At 36.8% G+C, this 16,346-nt stretch overlaps 1 protein-coding gene across 1 annotated transcript in view; it reads right to left on the reverse strand.

Annotated features, from left to right (window-relative positions):
• The window catches only part of LOC111594320 (5-hydroxytryptamine receptor 1A), a 31,230-nt gene that overhangs the window by 5,883 nt on the left and 9,001 nt on the right, over positions 1-16,346 (reverse strand). The window contains exons 2-4 of the mRNA XM_023307564.2: positions 4,690-4,918; positions 4,508-4,633; positions 3,333-3,449 (exon numbers count right to left, since the gene is read on the reverse strand). Coding sequence (XP_023163332.2) covers positions 3,333-3,449; positions 4,508-4,633; positions 4,690-4,911 — 465 coding nt within the window. The 5' untranslated portion in view covers positions 4,912-4,918. The remainder of the gene's footprint in view (positions 1-3,332; positions 3,450-4,507; positions 4,634-4,689; positions 4,919-16,346) is intronic.

Genomic DNA, 16,346 nt, shown 5'->3' on the forward strand with positions numbered 1-16,346 from the left:
AGGGCAACAGCAAATGGAATTAAAAACTTTTGATTACGTTGAAAACATTGGGCAGGGCCCGACCACAGGCGGGCACACAAAACGAAACATTTGCGAAGGGCTGACTCTATCATAACTGACTAGCTAACTGGCAGACTGACAGACTGACAAACTGACAGTTGAACTGGCAACTGAAATGAGAACATTTCAGAGCACTTGAAGCCACTTGCAGCAGTCAGACAATCAGACGGCCAGACAAATAGACAAATTTTGAACTTTCAACTTGTGTTTTAACTTCTTTTATTGTTTATTTAATTCACGCTATTATTTTCTACACAACTTTCAACTGTAAGCGATCAGCCGGTGCCAGCAGCTGAATTCATTCATTCAATCTGCCATGCAAAAAATATGCAAATTTATGACAACTGCGACTCATTCTTTTCCTATTAGCCCAATGATGTATGCAAAGCTAATTAGGCAGAAGCAAATAAAAAATATGGGGAAAATTATGAACCATATTAAAGTAAGAGCAGTAATAGAAAAGGAAAAATTAATTTAATAATTATAAAAAAAAACAGAAAATGGAGACATAAATATTAATTGAGAAAGTCAAAGGAATGCAGCTAAAAATAACATTTATAAAATTAAAAAATAAGAAAATATAGGTAAAAATATATTTAAAAAAAAGGACTTTCTAATAATATTAAATAATAAATATAAATTAAATAAAATATTATTTGTATAATAATAAATATAATAAGAAATAATTTAATGAAAGCAAATAAATAATAAAAGAAATAATTTATCGAAGACAACTCTGAGTCAAATAGACATAACATAAACAAAATAAAAAGCTTGATAAATAAAAAGAAAGTAAGACTTTTAATTTATAAAAGAATTACGAATAAATACCGTTACTTTCGCTTAGATTTAATTTGTCTTTGACGGGTTTAAAGACATGAATTCAATACGCAATTTGCGGCTTCACCACTCTCCGAGACTTAGAAGTCTAGCAAAAAATGCTCAGTCGAATTTCATAATTATCAGCTAATTATTCGAACATAATACGAGCAGAAGTATTCGCTTGCTTCAAAAAGAAAATAATAATAAAAGAAAATGTGAAGAGGGGAAAAAAGATTTGATAATATTTTGTTCAAGAGGAAAGTTTTCAGTTATCATAAATTAAGCAACATAAATTTCGCGTTGCAATTTATGGGCAGTGCCAATAAAAGCCGAGAGTAAGGCAAGAGAGAGGGAGAGGGAGCCAGAGTAAGAGAGAGGGAGAGGGAGAGGGAAAAGGGCGACGTGGAGCCAACAAATTGCGTAGCTGGAGTGTCAGTCGCTTCGGCTGGCGGCGTCAGATTCCATTTATTAATTTTCGACATTGCACACTTTATTACAATGTGGGCGTGGCTGTGCGCCAATTTCGCCAACAACAGCCAAGGATTGCACGCAGCACAGCAGCCTCGAAAGAAATAAAAAACAAAATAATTGAAAGGAAAGCAAAGGCAGAAGGCAAAAGGCAAAACGCAAAAGGCTGAAACCCAATTTTATGCAAATATTTTCAACTAATATTTTTTTGCTTTGTTTTTACCATTAACTTTTGCATTTCGAAATTCGCATGTGCATAAAAATTTGGCTGCGTGCATTTCCTGGCTTTTCCTGGCATTTCCACAAGAATTTGCACACTTTAAAGCGCGGCAAAATCAAAGTAAATATTAGCTTGGCATCCTACTAATTTAGTGCATACTGTAATAATAATGTTAAATTGTAAGAAATTTCTTAAAGGAAGAGGAAGAGAGAGAGACCGAGAGGGGCAGCTGGTTTAAAGGCAAAGTTTTCGCTTGCTGCTGTCAAAACGAACATTTCCAATAGGAATTCCCAGTTGATAAATCGAATAAGAAAAAGTTTCTGACTAGCGTTGCCACCTTGCAATGCTCGTGCAATAGCTGCAGCAGCGCAAAAACACGTAAGCGTAAAGCAGATTACGATTGACAGTTGGACATAAGTTGTATAAGAAATATATAAGACTTGTAGAAGAGTTATGCCAGCTGGCCAGGACACTGTGGCGCAAAGCACTAAGAATAAGAATGAATTGATATAAAAGGATTTATTATAAATTAATTAACGTTTAAAAACTGCTTTATTTAAATAAAACATTGTCACAACTGTCATTTAGATCATCTATTACATTTGTATCCTGCAGCTGATCTGATAATCACCTGTTTTACTGTTATCCTCTCATTTAGGCTTATCAATGGATTTTTTTATATTTGCAGAGCTTAAATTTCAAATGCTTTACGGTCGTTATGTTAATATACATTTGCATATTTAAACACAAATCATAAAAGCACCGTTGCCCGGGTCAACCGGACGGACTTTTCGTCCGCTTTGTAAATGATACGCGACGTTTCGCTGTCCAAGCCCAAAAATTATTTCTTTCCACTTCCGCAGATACATTTCTCTTCTCCCTTTTATTTTATGCTTTTTCCTGCACTTTTTCTTACGCTTTTGCGTAAATGTTTGTTGTTGGCTCATAAATTATGATGTGCGAGAGTGTGCGAGGGTTTGCGTGTGTGTTTCTGTCCCAGCACGAAACAGAGTGAGAGAGATTGAGCGAGAGGAGGGGAAGAGCGCTCGAGTCTAACGGACAGCCATTGCTCGTTTGTCGTCTCTTCTCCCTTCCTCCTGCGGTTGTCTTGGCCGGCGCCGGTTCATTTGCCTGTCCTCGTGCCTTAGCCATTGGACCCTGTCTCTCAGGGCTCAGGTCTCTGCTGTGGTCGACGTATTTAGTCAAAGTCAAACAAAAACAAAAATAAAGAAAAAGAACCCGAAACGAGGGTACGAAAAAAAAAACAAAAAAGCTTGCGTTTTTTATGCTTATTTTATACACTTTTCGACTGTTTACGCTGTGTTTTATTTCTGCTTGCTTTGCTTTTTCATTCTTCATCTGTTGGCGCTTTGTTTTGTGTGCAGCGTTTTAATGACTGCCAAAGAGCTTAAAGCTCATTATCCCTATTTATCTCTGCGTAATTGGCTCATAGATGATTCGGCTGTTGTTGTTGTTGTTGTCTGGTCTATATTATTGGTGCGTGATTTTTTCGGTCTTTCCCCATACGCTTTGTTTATGGCCGTTGTCCTTTGTGATAAATTCTTATCTTAACTTGTCCCACACAGCTTATCGTGGCTGACAACGTGCCTTATCTGCCTTGCCGCGCATTAGCGCGCATTACAGTTTCTTATACGAGCGAGTCAAAATTATGCAACAGAATCGCCTTGCCATCGCTCAGTACACTTCTCGCAGTACCCTTCTTCCTTCTGCCAACCCACAACCCCCACGCCATTCCACTTACCTTCTTGCTGGAGTGCTGATAATAACGGCGCGGATGCAGCGCACACATGTATCTGTCCACGGCCATGCAGACGAGTATAACGGCGCTTTGCTGCGATAAGGCGCCACGCAGCAGGGCCTGGCGAAAAGTCGGTTCCGTGTGAGAAAGGAAACACGCGAGACAGCAAGAGTGGGAGAGAGACGGAGAGATATGCATATTAAATATTTTATTTTGAAGAAAAATTAATTTTTCGTCTTGCTTGTGGAACAATGTGTTTCAAGACATCCATATACGAAATCTATCTATAGATTTGGTATGGATTTCACTTTGTTTGCCTTGAAGTCGATTCATGTAGCCAAATATGATTTTGATTGACGTTTTGCCAATATTTCATAATCAGATTAGGGGTTATGCTTCCAAGCAACCATTTTTTAAGTTAAATAACCTTTACATTTTGAAATTTAAATTAAAAATTTGTATAACACTTTTAATTTGAGTGGAAAATTGTGTAACTAAATAGGAGTATTAGAAAAAAAGAAATTGTTATAAAGTAAAGTTGATTTGAGATAAATATTGAAGCCACATCTAAGCCATTATATATTAATTACTAAATCAGTTGAGTTGAGAAATTTTAGGACACAATGTGCAGCTTTGCATTACTGGACGCCTTCTTCTTTTGGAATTTAAGTAAGCTAATTTATTTATCAATAAATCTCTAATAACTAAAAATTAAATGGCAAGTTCTATGAAATATCTAGGCGTTTATATGTTATCGATAACTAGCATAGTTATTCAAGTAAGGCAATCGGAAATAGTATTCCTCTTATTTGGTCGCTTTACAGATTTGGGCTTAAATCATATATAACTGTATGTATGTACTATGTATTTATAAATAAGTGAAGCTTTTGTTTAAATTTAAGTGTCAATTAAGTCTAATCTAATTAAACAGTTAACAAGGTACTCGACCGTGAGGCAATTAAGTTGTTTTTGCATATGAAGCCCGAAAGCCGTTAACATCGACTGCCCAATGTGATTCAGCCAGGCAGCGCGGTTCATTGCCCGGCTTATGAACACAATAAAGCATTATCTACACATTAGCTGCCCCGAGCGGAACAATGGAATGCGTTGTGTTGTTACATGGTTATAATTGAGCTATGGTATCGTAACTTAATTGGCAGCAGTACACCTGCACTCACCTGTATCTGGCAGAAGATCTCGCCGTATGGCCAACAATGGAACAATGCGGGCATCAGACCAAACGGCGTGATTAGCAGCCCAATTGTCAGGTCATTCAGGGCCAGCGAGGTGAGCAGATAACGTGGCTAAAAGCAAACACAGTTAACTGTTCTGGCATTTCAATGCGTGTGCGCTGTCTCACCTGTTGATGTATGTAGGCAGCATAGCGCCGATTGTTAATGACAAAGATGACCAGGCAATTGGCCCCGATCACGCCCAAAGTTAGCACCAATATCAACACGGCCTCAATCGTCTCGGCGATGCCAATGTGCACGATGAAGTTATGGCCGGAGTAACGCGGATGCGAGCAGCTCGAGTTCTTCACAGCCGGCGCCACCAGCAATGAGCCAGTCTTCAGGTCCATTGCAATGCTGAAATACACAATTTATTCTTGTTTATTACCTTTCGATATTATTTATAATTTCAAAAACAATTTCAATGCTGAATAATCAATAAGAAATGTAAGCTTCACTTTCAACATGGCCTTTAGGCATTAGCCTTGATGATATTCAAATTGGCAGCGCGCATGATGAAAACACTTTGAACTTTGTGGCGAAATAACTGTAAAGGCTGGAAATTCAATACACCATCAAGCAATATATAAAGAAATTCTATGTATCTCAAATAAAAATTTTTAAAATTTATTAATAATTAAAAATACAATAAAAGTACAAGGAATAACAAAGTATTAAAAAGCTCAAATTCAGCTAAGAATTAAATTTTGTAAGATAAAAATTAATTTTTTAGTATTCTTTTTGGTTTTGAAATAAATTCTTTAAGATAATTTTTAACATTTTAGTAATACATTTTTTCTTTTTATAATAGTTAAAAAATCCAAAAACATTTTTTTTTAATTTAAAGAAAAAAAATCCTTAAAATGTTTGTATTTTAGTTATACATTTTTAAGCATATTTTTAGGACTTAAGAAAATATTGTTAAACATTTTTTTAGAAAATATTCCTTAACATTTTTGTAATATTTTAATATCTAGAAAATTTAAGAACAGAAAGTTTCTCTTCTTTCCTTAAGAAGTAAATGAGAGAATGAGATCAGCTCGCTGTAGTTGGCTAAAGCCAATTGGCTTTTATTGGCGCTGGGCGGTTAGGTCGTTAGCAGTGCATTTGCGGTTGGCGCGCAGCGATGTCGTTTCCGGTGCTTCCGTTTCCCCATGTGCAAATATGCAAAATGGCGACAATTTGTTACGCCATAATCAAGTCAAAACATGCGAAAGCGACGCTGCGATGACAATTTATCAGCTGTGGACCGCAGCGAGTCACATCAAAATGATACGAAATGCAAACAGAAAGGCAGCAGATAGCCAGGAAGAGAGAGAGAGAGAAGTGAGGGGGTGAAAGGGAGGAAGAGAGAGGAAGAGCAGTGCCAATATGGCGACACTTACGGCTCAGCCGAAAACAACGCGCTGACATAATGAAACTTTACAGGATAATTGGATGATTCCGCGTGTTTTTTCTTTGGTTTTCTTTGCTTTCTTTTTGGTGTGGTTCGTCTGGTTTTTAGTGCGTTGTCTTCGCTTACGATAAATCAAAGCCACGTTGATGCCTTTGTCTGCTCGTCGCGCGGCGCTGACATTGAGAAATGTTTGAGAATGGAGCTGCATAACCGAACACTTATTTGCTTTAAAGACTTTCTCGCACTGTGGCAGGCGACGTCTTTTGTCTTCCCTCTGCCACGTACCACGTACACAGGGACTTTTATTAGATGCGGCCATGCTTACAATGTCATATCCTCGGGCTCTGCGCCTGTGATTTATCGTGCTCGTCTCAGCGATACTGTATTTATGCTAAGTCCACAAATCACCGCATGAAATATAACCGAAAACTGCAAAAGCATTAAGCCCAATAGTCCAATAGTCCAATCTAGTCCAGTGTATTAGATTTACTACAGCAATTTCGCACGCAGCCAGCCTCTACGGCATGTTATTAGTTTACGAATGATATTCAAATGAGACAGGCTTAGCTACGGACAGACTCTGAGCTTGATTTGTATGCTAGAAGAAAACTAATGCTCGTTTAGCTGACTTGGAATATTGAATTGAATAAGTTAGATTAGATTTTCATATTCCTTTCGAATTAATTACTAAATCTCTGAGTCTCTAAATTTCAGTAAGTTCTCAATGTGCTTAGTCGTCGAAGATTTGAGAATTTGCATTTACAAAGACATTTTGCAGTGCCACAAATATGCATTTGCATGATTCAATTCGCAGTAGTTGAAGCTGATAGTCATTGAATGCGCCACTAATAAACCGAGAAAGAGAGGGAATAAGGGAGAGCGAGAGAGAGAAGGAGACAATGAAAGTGTGCTGACTGGATTGGCCACAATGTGCTTGCCAAAAACCCAATTCAATTTCGAAGTAATGAAAAGAGGAAATTCGCTTAATTCCACGTATTGTTAAGTTGGACGCAATCGCAATCGCAATTGCAAGCGGCAACTTGCAACTGCCAGCGAGCCAAAGCGTAACCGAAACAAAACCAGTTACAGCTGCAAATGGAGTCAGTGCAGCCATGGCAAGTGCCACAGATTCCAGTGTCAAATGCGAAACCGCGTAATTGTTTTAAAATGCGAATAAGCGAAAATGGCAATAAAATCGTTTGGCTAAAAGCAACGCAAAGCAAAACGAAATACGAAATACGAAATACGAAATACGAGATATACGAACTTGATGCAGATACCGTCGGGGGGCTGTACAGTCATCATCAATATTATATATCTGGCACAAGAACATGGCCAAAGACAAACGACGAATAAATAATTTAGTTGCCGGATTAGAGAGCCACAATCCGCTTGTGAATTTACACTCAAGTTGCTTCCATTAGTGGCATTTGGTGAGCGTACAAAACTATTGCATATCATTAGGCGTTGCTGCTGGCGCTGCCACTGCTGCCGCCTGCATCGCTGCCAACGCCGACTGCAGTCACGTTGCTTGCATAATCCACGCCCCAAACTTATAACAGCAACTTGGCAAAGGATTTGGCCCAGGCTGACAATGAAACAAGCGAAAACGGCAACGAGCCACAGAATGTGGAGCGGGCGACGACCACGACACGGTGCCAGTGTTATTGTGTCCACAAAATGGCCAAAAAAGCGAAGTAGAAGAAGCATGCAACTTGATTAAATTGCCAACTTGACTGTGTATGCGACTTTGACCATGCTCTATAAGCATTTGTTTCAAGATATAAACATACAAATGGAAACTTATTGAATGCATTTTAAACAAATAAAAAACTCAGACTTTGTTTAAATTTAGTTTCTTTTGCTAAGCTCTAAAGTATTTCGGGGATTTCCATTATTATCTTGAAATTAATTGAGTGAATATATATAAATAAATTGTGTTTCTGCTCTTCAACTAATAAATCTAATTTTTCTTGAACTAGCTTTAACTTATTTTAATTGTAAATTATATTTGATGCATTTAAGATATTTCTTAGAGATATCAAATACTTCAAATCTATTTCAAATAATTAAATAATATTAGAATGCCTAAATTCTGTTTTACATTTATTTTGAATAGATTCTAAGCACAAAAATATAATAAAAATAAAATAAATTATGTATTTCAATCATTTTTAAGGGAGATCTCTTAAAATTTTAAAATGCATTTAAAATGTACAAAATAAATTAGAATTTATGAACAAATTAAAATTTGTAGATAACCTAATTTTTATAAAATAAACTAAAATAAATGAAATATTATATAAGAAATTAAAATATAATAAACTAAAACTCATAGACTAAATTTGAATTATTTATTAAAAATTAATTCCCAATACATCATTCTAATTTTAATATCTCATTTAGAAAATCAAGTCATATTTTTTATATATTTTCCGCCCTGTTAAAAACTTGTGCATAAATCTAACTAAGAATCAAATATATGTTCTCCATCATATAATATGCATATAAAGGCTCTTTGCCATAGGCCTATTGGGTCTATTCAAAATGTTGACCGTATATAAATTGTGGGCGTAGAAGTTTATTTGATTTGGAGGGTATACATGGGGGCTTCGAGAGCCAAGCACTAATACAATAGAATGAAACAAGATGAGAATTTGGGATTGGAGAGCAGAGGAAGAGGCAAGGGTGATCCATTCCGTATTCAGAGTGCGTTTTGTCTACGCAACGAATGCGAATCCGTTTCTATGAATATTTCTCTGTGTGTATATGACTGCGTGTGTGCGTGTGTGTGCGGGTCTCTGTGTGTGTGGGTGGGTGTGTGTGGAGGGGAGCTCTATGCGTGCGTGTTAATGCACGAAACTGTAAAGTCCGACCATTTATTCAAGCTATATTCGGGCACAAACCTCTCGATGCATTTCATGCGCACTTACACACACACACACACACACACACATACACAGCAACACATACATACATGAAAAGTTAAAACTGGTGGCGCTCTGTGGCTTTGTTCTTAAGCCTCTGTTGACAGCTCATGTGAATATGTGTGTGCGTGTTCAGTGTGTGGCATGTGTGTGCGTGTGCGTGTGTGTGTGCATGGTATGTGGTGTGTGGGCATTTCAAATGCAAATTTGCTGCGCACGGATTGCGCCAGCTATGTTTCTATACCCTGTACGAGGTGCTAAAGAGAGCATAACACGACTCGTCATATGCAGCAGAGCAACGACGAACTGCTCGAGCTGGACAAGTCAAACTGCTCTCTACCTTGAACATATTCTTGGGTATTGCGAATGTGCATCTTTTAGTCGAGCATACCCCATCTAAAAGAGAGAGAGAGGAGAAGAGAGCGCGCGCAGCTCGCTTAGTTTGTTGCTCTTATTGTCGCTGCACAATTTTGGCAGCATTTGCCAGCTCTGGCTTATTTATAAGATTTGCTTTGAAGCATCGCACTTTACACATGGGTCAAAGCTGATTCCGCTTGACAAAATACCTCAGTTGCTGGCAGCCGCTGACTGATTGCTCGTTGGCGAAAAAGTTACAACTCGAACGAGCCAAGTGATTTAGGCCACATTGTGGGTGTTGCAAGCTCTTCGCTTTTTTGATGCAGCCGAGCTGACATTGTCTGCAGTAAATTGAGCCGTGTTTTGATCAAGTTAAAATTTGTTTTCTATTCAGCTGGGCACGACAAAGGAGACTCTTACATTAGTCAGTTGAAGGCTCTATGGCAAAGTCACCTGTCAGACGGCCAGCGCTAACAAACTTTTTGGCAGCCAGTCAAAGGCTCTGGAAGAGCTGAAGCAAGTCGATGTCAGCTACAGATGCGTTAATTTATATCTGCTCAGCTGTTAAGTTGAAATTCATTTGGTCCAACTTGGCGTATGCGTATTAATTTGTGAAATAAATTATGAAATGAAATTGTCGAGCAAACACAGCATGCGACAATTGCCAGATGTCTTTCAAGTGTCAACATTTGATGATTACATCATATTTCTCGCATGCAAACAGTCGTAACTTCAGATCCTGCTCTGCTGCTGCTGCTGCTGCTTCAACTTTATTTGCTTATGAATGCCATTAAGCATATCAACAGCTGTTGCCTGCTTCACATATATTTGGCTTTATGTATATGAGGTGATTGGTTTTGACGAGGGGTGGCTAAGCTTGAAGAGAAGTTGAAAGTTTATTTGTGAAAGTTTTTGGCTTGAAGAATAAATTGAAAAAAATTAATTTAAGGAAATTTTATAAATAAATGGCAAGTCCCATAGAACACTTAACTAGATACATATTAACTTAAACAGCTGCCAATTGGCCCTAAGCTCAGAGTCAAAGGAGTATTAACTCCCTGTCTCAGAGGCTAACATATCCCTTAATTAATATGTTGAGCTCTCAATTACATTGCCTTAACCCCAGCTAATTAGTGTAAATTGAAGAAAACCTCAAGCATTTTCCACATAAGTCTTAATGCTTGTCAGCTGCACGAAAAGTAATTGTAATAGTTTAGCCACATTTACATTGTAAGCTAAAACTTGAAAAGTTATTGGCCCAAATGTTGGCACATGATGTGCAGCAGCATGAAATGTTTTATGATTAACGCTAATTAATTCAAATGCAAATGGTTGCAGTTCAAATTTCTGTCAGCATATTAAGTTTCAGGGCGGCCAACTGTTGCCGGCGCTTGCAGCAGCCGTTATGCAGTCTAATTTGTGCAAACATTACGCATACGCCGCGATGGCCAAAGTTTTCGCTGATTCGCATGCACATGTGAACAGCAACACAAACTGAGGGGAGAGAGAGAGAGAGAGTGTAGTAGAGAGAGATTTTCAATTACAGTGCTGCGTTTTCATGTTGGAAAACTTACACACATTTAACTTTTTTAATAAGCAATTTTGTGGGTCTTTTGGGTCGGGCATTGAATAAAATCAAATTATGCGCCATTAAGTCAAAATAAGAGAATTACGTGCGTTAAATCGCGAGCAGCGTCACTGAAGGCGGAAGCGTGCATAAATCAGTTTTAATATAAATGATTGATTTAATATTATTGAATTCAAATAAAGCACATAACATTATTTGACTGGCATCCGTCGATGCTGCCGTCGCCACAGTTGATGACTTGATGATGGCTCTGTCAGCCTCAATTCGAATGCTATGCAAAGCGAATTCACAAGCGAATCTGGCCGGGGTTTTCGCTGAGATAGTCGAGAGAACTTGCTTAGCAAATACCCTATATTGCAGATATTAAGCTTGAAATATAAAACATTTATAAAGTATAAAATCTATATAAAATATATTTTATATAAATATTATATATAAATATTTAATATAAATAAAAATCTAATAAATATAAATATCTCCAAGCCACTCATAGTTTCAATTGCTGCCATCTGTTGATCACGTCGTATACTTAGTTGCCTCAACATAAATCTGCCTATGTCGCATTGCCTCTCTAGTCCATACTATCCACTTGCCGCTGCTCTTTACAGGGCATTTAAAAAGCGCACAAATACCCACAGCAATGCCCGCAGAGCCGGATAAAGTTTTAACCAAAAACGACGCAAACGGAATATAATAAATACGTGCAATGCATTTCTAATTTTTATGGGCTGCCAATGCTTTTAGCATGCCACAGAAAAAAAGAGGTATAAAAAACTGAAAACGTTCAAACTTTCTACAAAATAATCACCCGCTCGGCTGCAATTAAAGAGGTGAAAGCGCCACATATTTGCCACAGGCTCTGGGGCCTCGACTCTTTTGTGTTTTTGGCATGCGTTGTCACGTACACGAAAGAGGAGAGAGGAGAAGGGAGTAAATGTTTTAAAAGTTGCATCAAAGTTGTTATGAAGTATTTGCCCAAGCCACAAAATGGAGCAGCCATCACAACACACACACCCACCCACACACACATAGACAGCTTTACACACATGCGAAAAAGTCAGAAAGTCATTTTATAAATTGCAACGTTTGCAGAAAGTCTGAAGAAATTAGCTGCAGCATGTTCGAGCTTAAGCTAAATTTAACTCCTAGTTATATACTAAATGTATATGTATAGCAGAGTCTCTGTTTGTTTGTGTGCTTGTCAAAATTGACAATGGCATAAAATGGCGTCCGCCAGTTCAATTCATGTTAGCCAAAAACGTGATTTAGAACTTAAATATTGCTACTTCAAAAACTTTTGCTATGCTTAAAGTATATTTATTTATATATTTCAGATTTTTTTTATTTTTTAATATCATTTTTTAGATTATATATTTTTAATTATATTTATTGTATTTTATTTAATATTTCAGCTAACTATTTATAATTTTATAATAAGTTACTCGACATTTTACAAAATATAATAATTAATTAAATTAATTGTATTTAAAGTACTTTATTTTTTAGTCATTTACTATTTATTTTAAAATATATTGTAAGTGATAATTTATTTTTATTTTTATTTTTGATTATTTTTATAGTTAAAATTTTGTCAAAATTAAATATAATTAAATAGAAATATAAATTTTATGTTATATATTAGTAAATTCAAAATGAAAATGTAAAAGAGTTTAGCTACAAACTTTCAATGTATCTCTACAAATGAATTCCACTGTGTGTGTGGCAGGGCGTGGCACCGCCTACCGCCAGTACATTGACGTCGCATTGTAAACTTGTCTGTCGTTTTGGCTTGGGGCCAACTTCTGTTAGTTTTGGGGTACAAAGCAAGCATGGATGTGCATGTGTGTGTGTTTACCTTTCTGAGTTAGACTGAGGTGCAGGCATTCTCTGTGTACCTGTGTCTGCCTGTGTGTGTGTGTGTGGTCGGCACAGCTCATTTGTACTATGCGAAGTTGATGTTTTCGTTTAGCCACTGCATGTAATTATGGTCAGAGCCTTCGGCACTTTTGGCATTATTAAGAAATGTTCTTTTCGGTCTTTCCAAATCCCAGACAACGAGTAAAACCAACTGCCATGTGGGTTATACAGCTAAGAAAATATAAGCCCCGAGAAGAATATTAATCAGTTAGATTAACTTTCACAATTTGGAGTGAAAGGAAATTTGTAAGCTGCCAGAAAATGATATAAATTATTTAATGTAATTTACAATCTTCGATATGCATTTCAATGCAATTAAAATGAAATTTATGGCAATATTGCTCAAAAGACTATTGACTCTAGGCCACACACATGCTTGAAGTCGAGTCACTGTTAATAATGCCAGCTCGTGTGTGAACTACTCTAGTCGCATCCGATGATTATTAAGTCGTTTATTAAATGGTAATTGCATCCGAGTTAAATCAAACGAGCTCGAAGGCGACGATGCTGAAGGAGCCTAGTGTAATTGAGATTTAATTGGAATGTAATTAAAATTAATAATGCCTTAATATAAAGTGTAAATTGCGGAAGCTTTTGTCCTTCAATGCCGCTGACGTCAATAGCAAAAACAATGATCGACAACAATGTGTGGGCGACTGCATGTGTGTATGCGCTTAATCATTTAATTAATGCCTGCAACCACGTGGCGTATGTGTAATTTCTTTTGTTAAGTGAAGACTATTCGAAAACAAACTGATGTCGTCCTTGGGGCAGTGCAATGTATGAATATTATCGATGAGAGAAGTTCAATGCAAATAATTTTCATAATTATTAACAATGGCATATCGATTTACATGACCAAACAAGAGCTATAGGCAAACAAAGTGCCTTAAAATACAAACAACGTGAAATATTACATCTGTTCAGATATTATTCTAAAGCTGCTGCTATTCAACTGGAAGACTTAATTCAGTTTAAGTTCTAAACACAGCTTATCTGTGTTTTTTTGACCACTTCGACTGCATGTTGTCCCGATATCTAAAAGAGTAAAGTCATGTTCAAACTTTTTTGCCATGATGACGAGCGACTTCATTAAGAAGTGTGCCAGCTGCTTGATAAATATTTTAAAATATTTTGCTACTCTGGGCTGACATAAGACAATTTATTATAAAATGGCAAAGCTTATTGAATATTTCTGTGAATCAATGCCATTGAAAACTTAAGTAGCTGCAGAAATATAATTATTTGAAGTAGTATCACTCTTAATAGGCCATACCTTTCATTTCCATTCATATTCTATATGCTAATCACAGTTAAATCTTAAATTGGGCTCGGACATGAAGCAATCAATAGGAAATATAACTTTTTGTAATTTGCAAATAAAAACGTTTCATAAATGCGTCGCCATTTGTTGCGTCTGACGCCAACTTAATCAGCGCGTAGTTTGGGCCAAGCAACTAATTAGGGCAACACATGCGGAACGGGCCACAGCTCGCATGATGAATGCTCCACAAATGTGGCAAAGGGAAGACCATTAGTCACATGAGTGTGCCGAATGGCTGAATGGGTGAATGGGTATCCTGCAGGATACTGTCACAGGACCTAAGAGGTGGTCAGCTTGTGGGCAGCGGATGCTGCTGAATGGCCATCGTGCTGCCATCGTCATTTAGCAGTTGACTTCAGTTGTATGAATAAACAGGATGGCAAATTAAATTAGTCATGAGAGCGTCCTTTGATAAATAATTAAAAGGGAAACAATTTTCTTTGTTTTTTTAGCATTTACTTTATATAAATTGCCTTTCATATTTTGTAAAGCAGATGCTGAGGATTGTTCGGGTTGCCGAAGCAAATATGTTTTGATGTTTATTGAATTATGATTTAAGTCTACATCATTTCTGAGCCGCAATTGAATTGTCAACGTCTGCGAAAATAGCTGAAAGCCGTGCAAATCTCCATTGAGGCATTCACACAATTTCACGTTTCATCAACGTCAGACGCCAGCTTCACGGATTCCAACTGAGCCTCAGGCAACGCGTAAGCCACAGACAACAGTCAACAGTCAACAGTCAAGAGTCAACAGCCGAAGCCCGATGTCAAGTTTGATGATTCCCAATCGACGCTGTCATGGTCACTCAAGGCGTGCACAGTGTGGCAACAGTTATTAGCACGAGCGCAAAGTGAGTGCCATTGTGTACTTTAAAGACATTTCGCAGCTGAATGAAATATTTCATATTTCAGTCGCCGACTTAACATGATTGATAGCTCTTGAATATTCATTAAAAGTCAACATCAAGTAATGTTAATATATATATATATATTTCTATATATATATATATGTATTGGAATCGAATAAATTAAATGTCAACATATGGCCACTGCATTTGTGCACTTAATCACGTTGTTACCGCTCCAGAAGTCAACGCAGTCGAACATTATTTTTATCCTTACGCCAGGCCAATGATAAATGAGTTCAGCGGGTATTGCACTCGCCCTTCGCTGCCGACTTGCCGACTTTTAATCCTTATGCGAAATATTAATTAAGCATGCATGAAACTTTATTTTTTAATTATATCATTTTACACAGTCGTTATACCCAGTGCAAAATAAAGTAAAAATAAATTCGGTTAAATTTTAAAAATAATTCTGAATGCAAGAGTTGGCTGTAATCGACTGAATAATACCCGCTTACAAATTTTGTTTACTATTATTTTATATATTTATATCTAAATGGCATGAATAAAGCTTTTAAATAAATTTAAAAATAATTTAATATCGAAAATTATTTTTGTTTTATTTTAATTTCTTGTTGCATAGCTCTTGTTGGGTCACCCTTAGGTTGATTTGTTGCCACACTCGATAAACTCCCTTTCACCTCCCGCACAGAGCATGTGTAAATATTTTTGGGTAATTTTTATATGGAGCAGCATTATATTGACTTACATTTATTTATTCATATATATATATACATATATATATATATATTATATGTGGTGGCCCATAATGTCAAGGGATTAAAATTTGTTATAAAAATAGTTGAAATGTTATTGGCTGCCCGCAGCTGAACGCTGTCCCGCTCTGACTACCTGGCGTCTATTAATTCAATAGCCAAACAAGGCTACAAAACATATGTGAACAATACAGATAAACAGCAGCAATGCGAAAGCCGCCAGATAAATGGCGCTAACAAAAGCAACATGTTAAATAAATATTCATAAATTAATGCAAAACAAAAGCCAATGTGGGGCTACACAAACACTCAGAGTATATATGTGTGTGTGCGTGTGAATTAGCCCACTTTATATAGGTGGCATGCGCCACTTTGTGGCACGAACAGCTTCCTGCAATAAATGAATAATGCCAATGCAGCACAAACTAAAAGCTAAAAATTAAACAACAAATAAACAGAAGTTGTTTGTTTGAGCTTGCTCAACTTGCAAATACCCTGTTTATGGAGTCAATATCAATCAGACTAACAGACTAACTAGCAAACTAACTGTAGAATATATTTACAAAATTATTTCTTCTGATATATTCTTTTTATATTTAATTTATATAAAATTTTAATTACGGTTTTAATATTTCTTTTAATATTTAATAATA

The sequence above is a fragment of the Drosophila hydei genome, unplaced genomic scaffold (genome assembly GCF_003285905.1).
Source record: "Drosophila hydei strain 15085-1641.00,03,60 unplaced genomic scaffold, DhydRS2 tig00008130-arrow-arrow-pilon, whole genome shotgun sequence".
NCBI classification, from domain to species: domain Eukaryota; kingdom Metazoa; phylum Arthropoda; class Insecta; order Diptera; family Drosophilidae; genus Drosophila; species Drosophila hydei.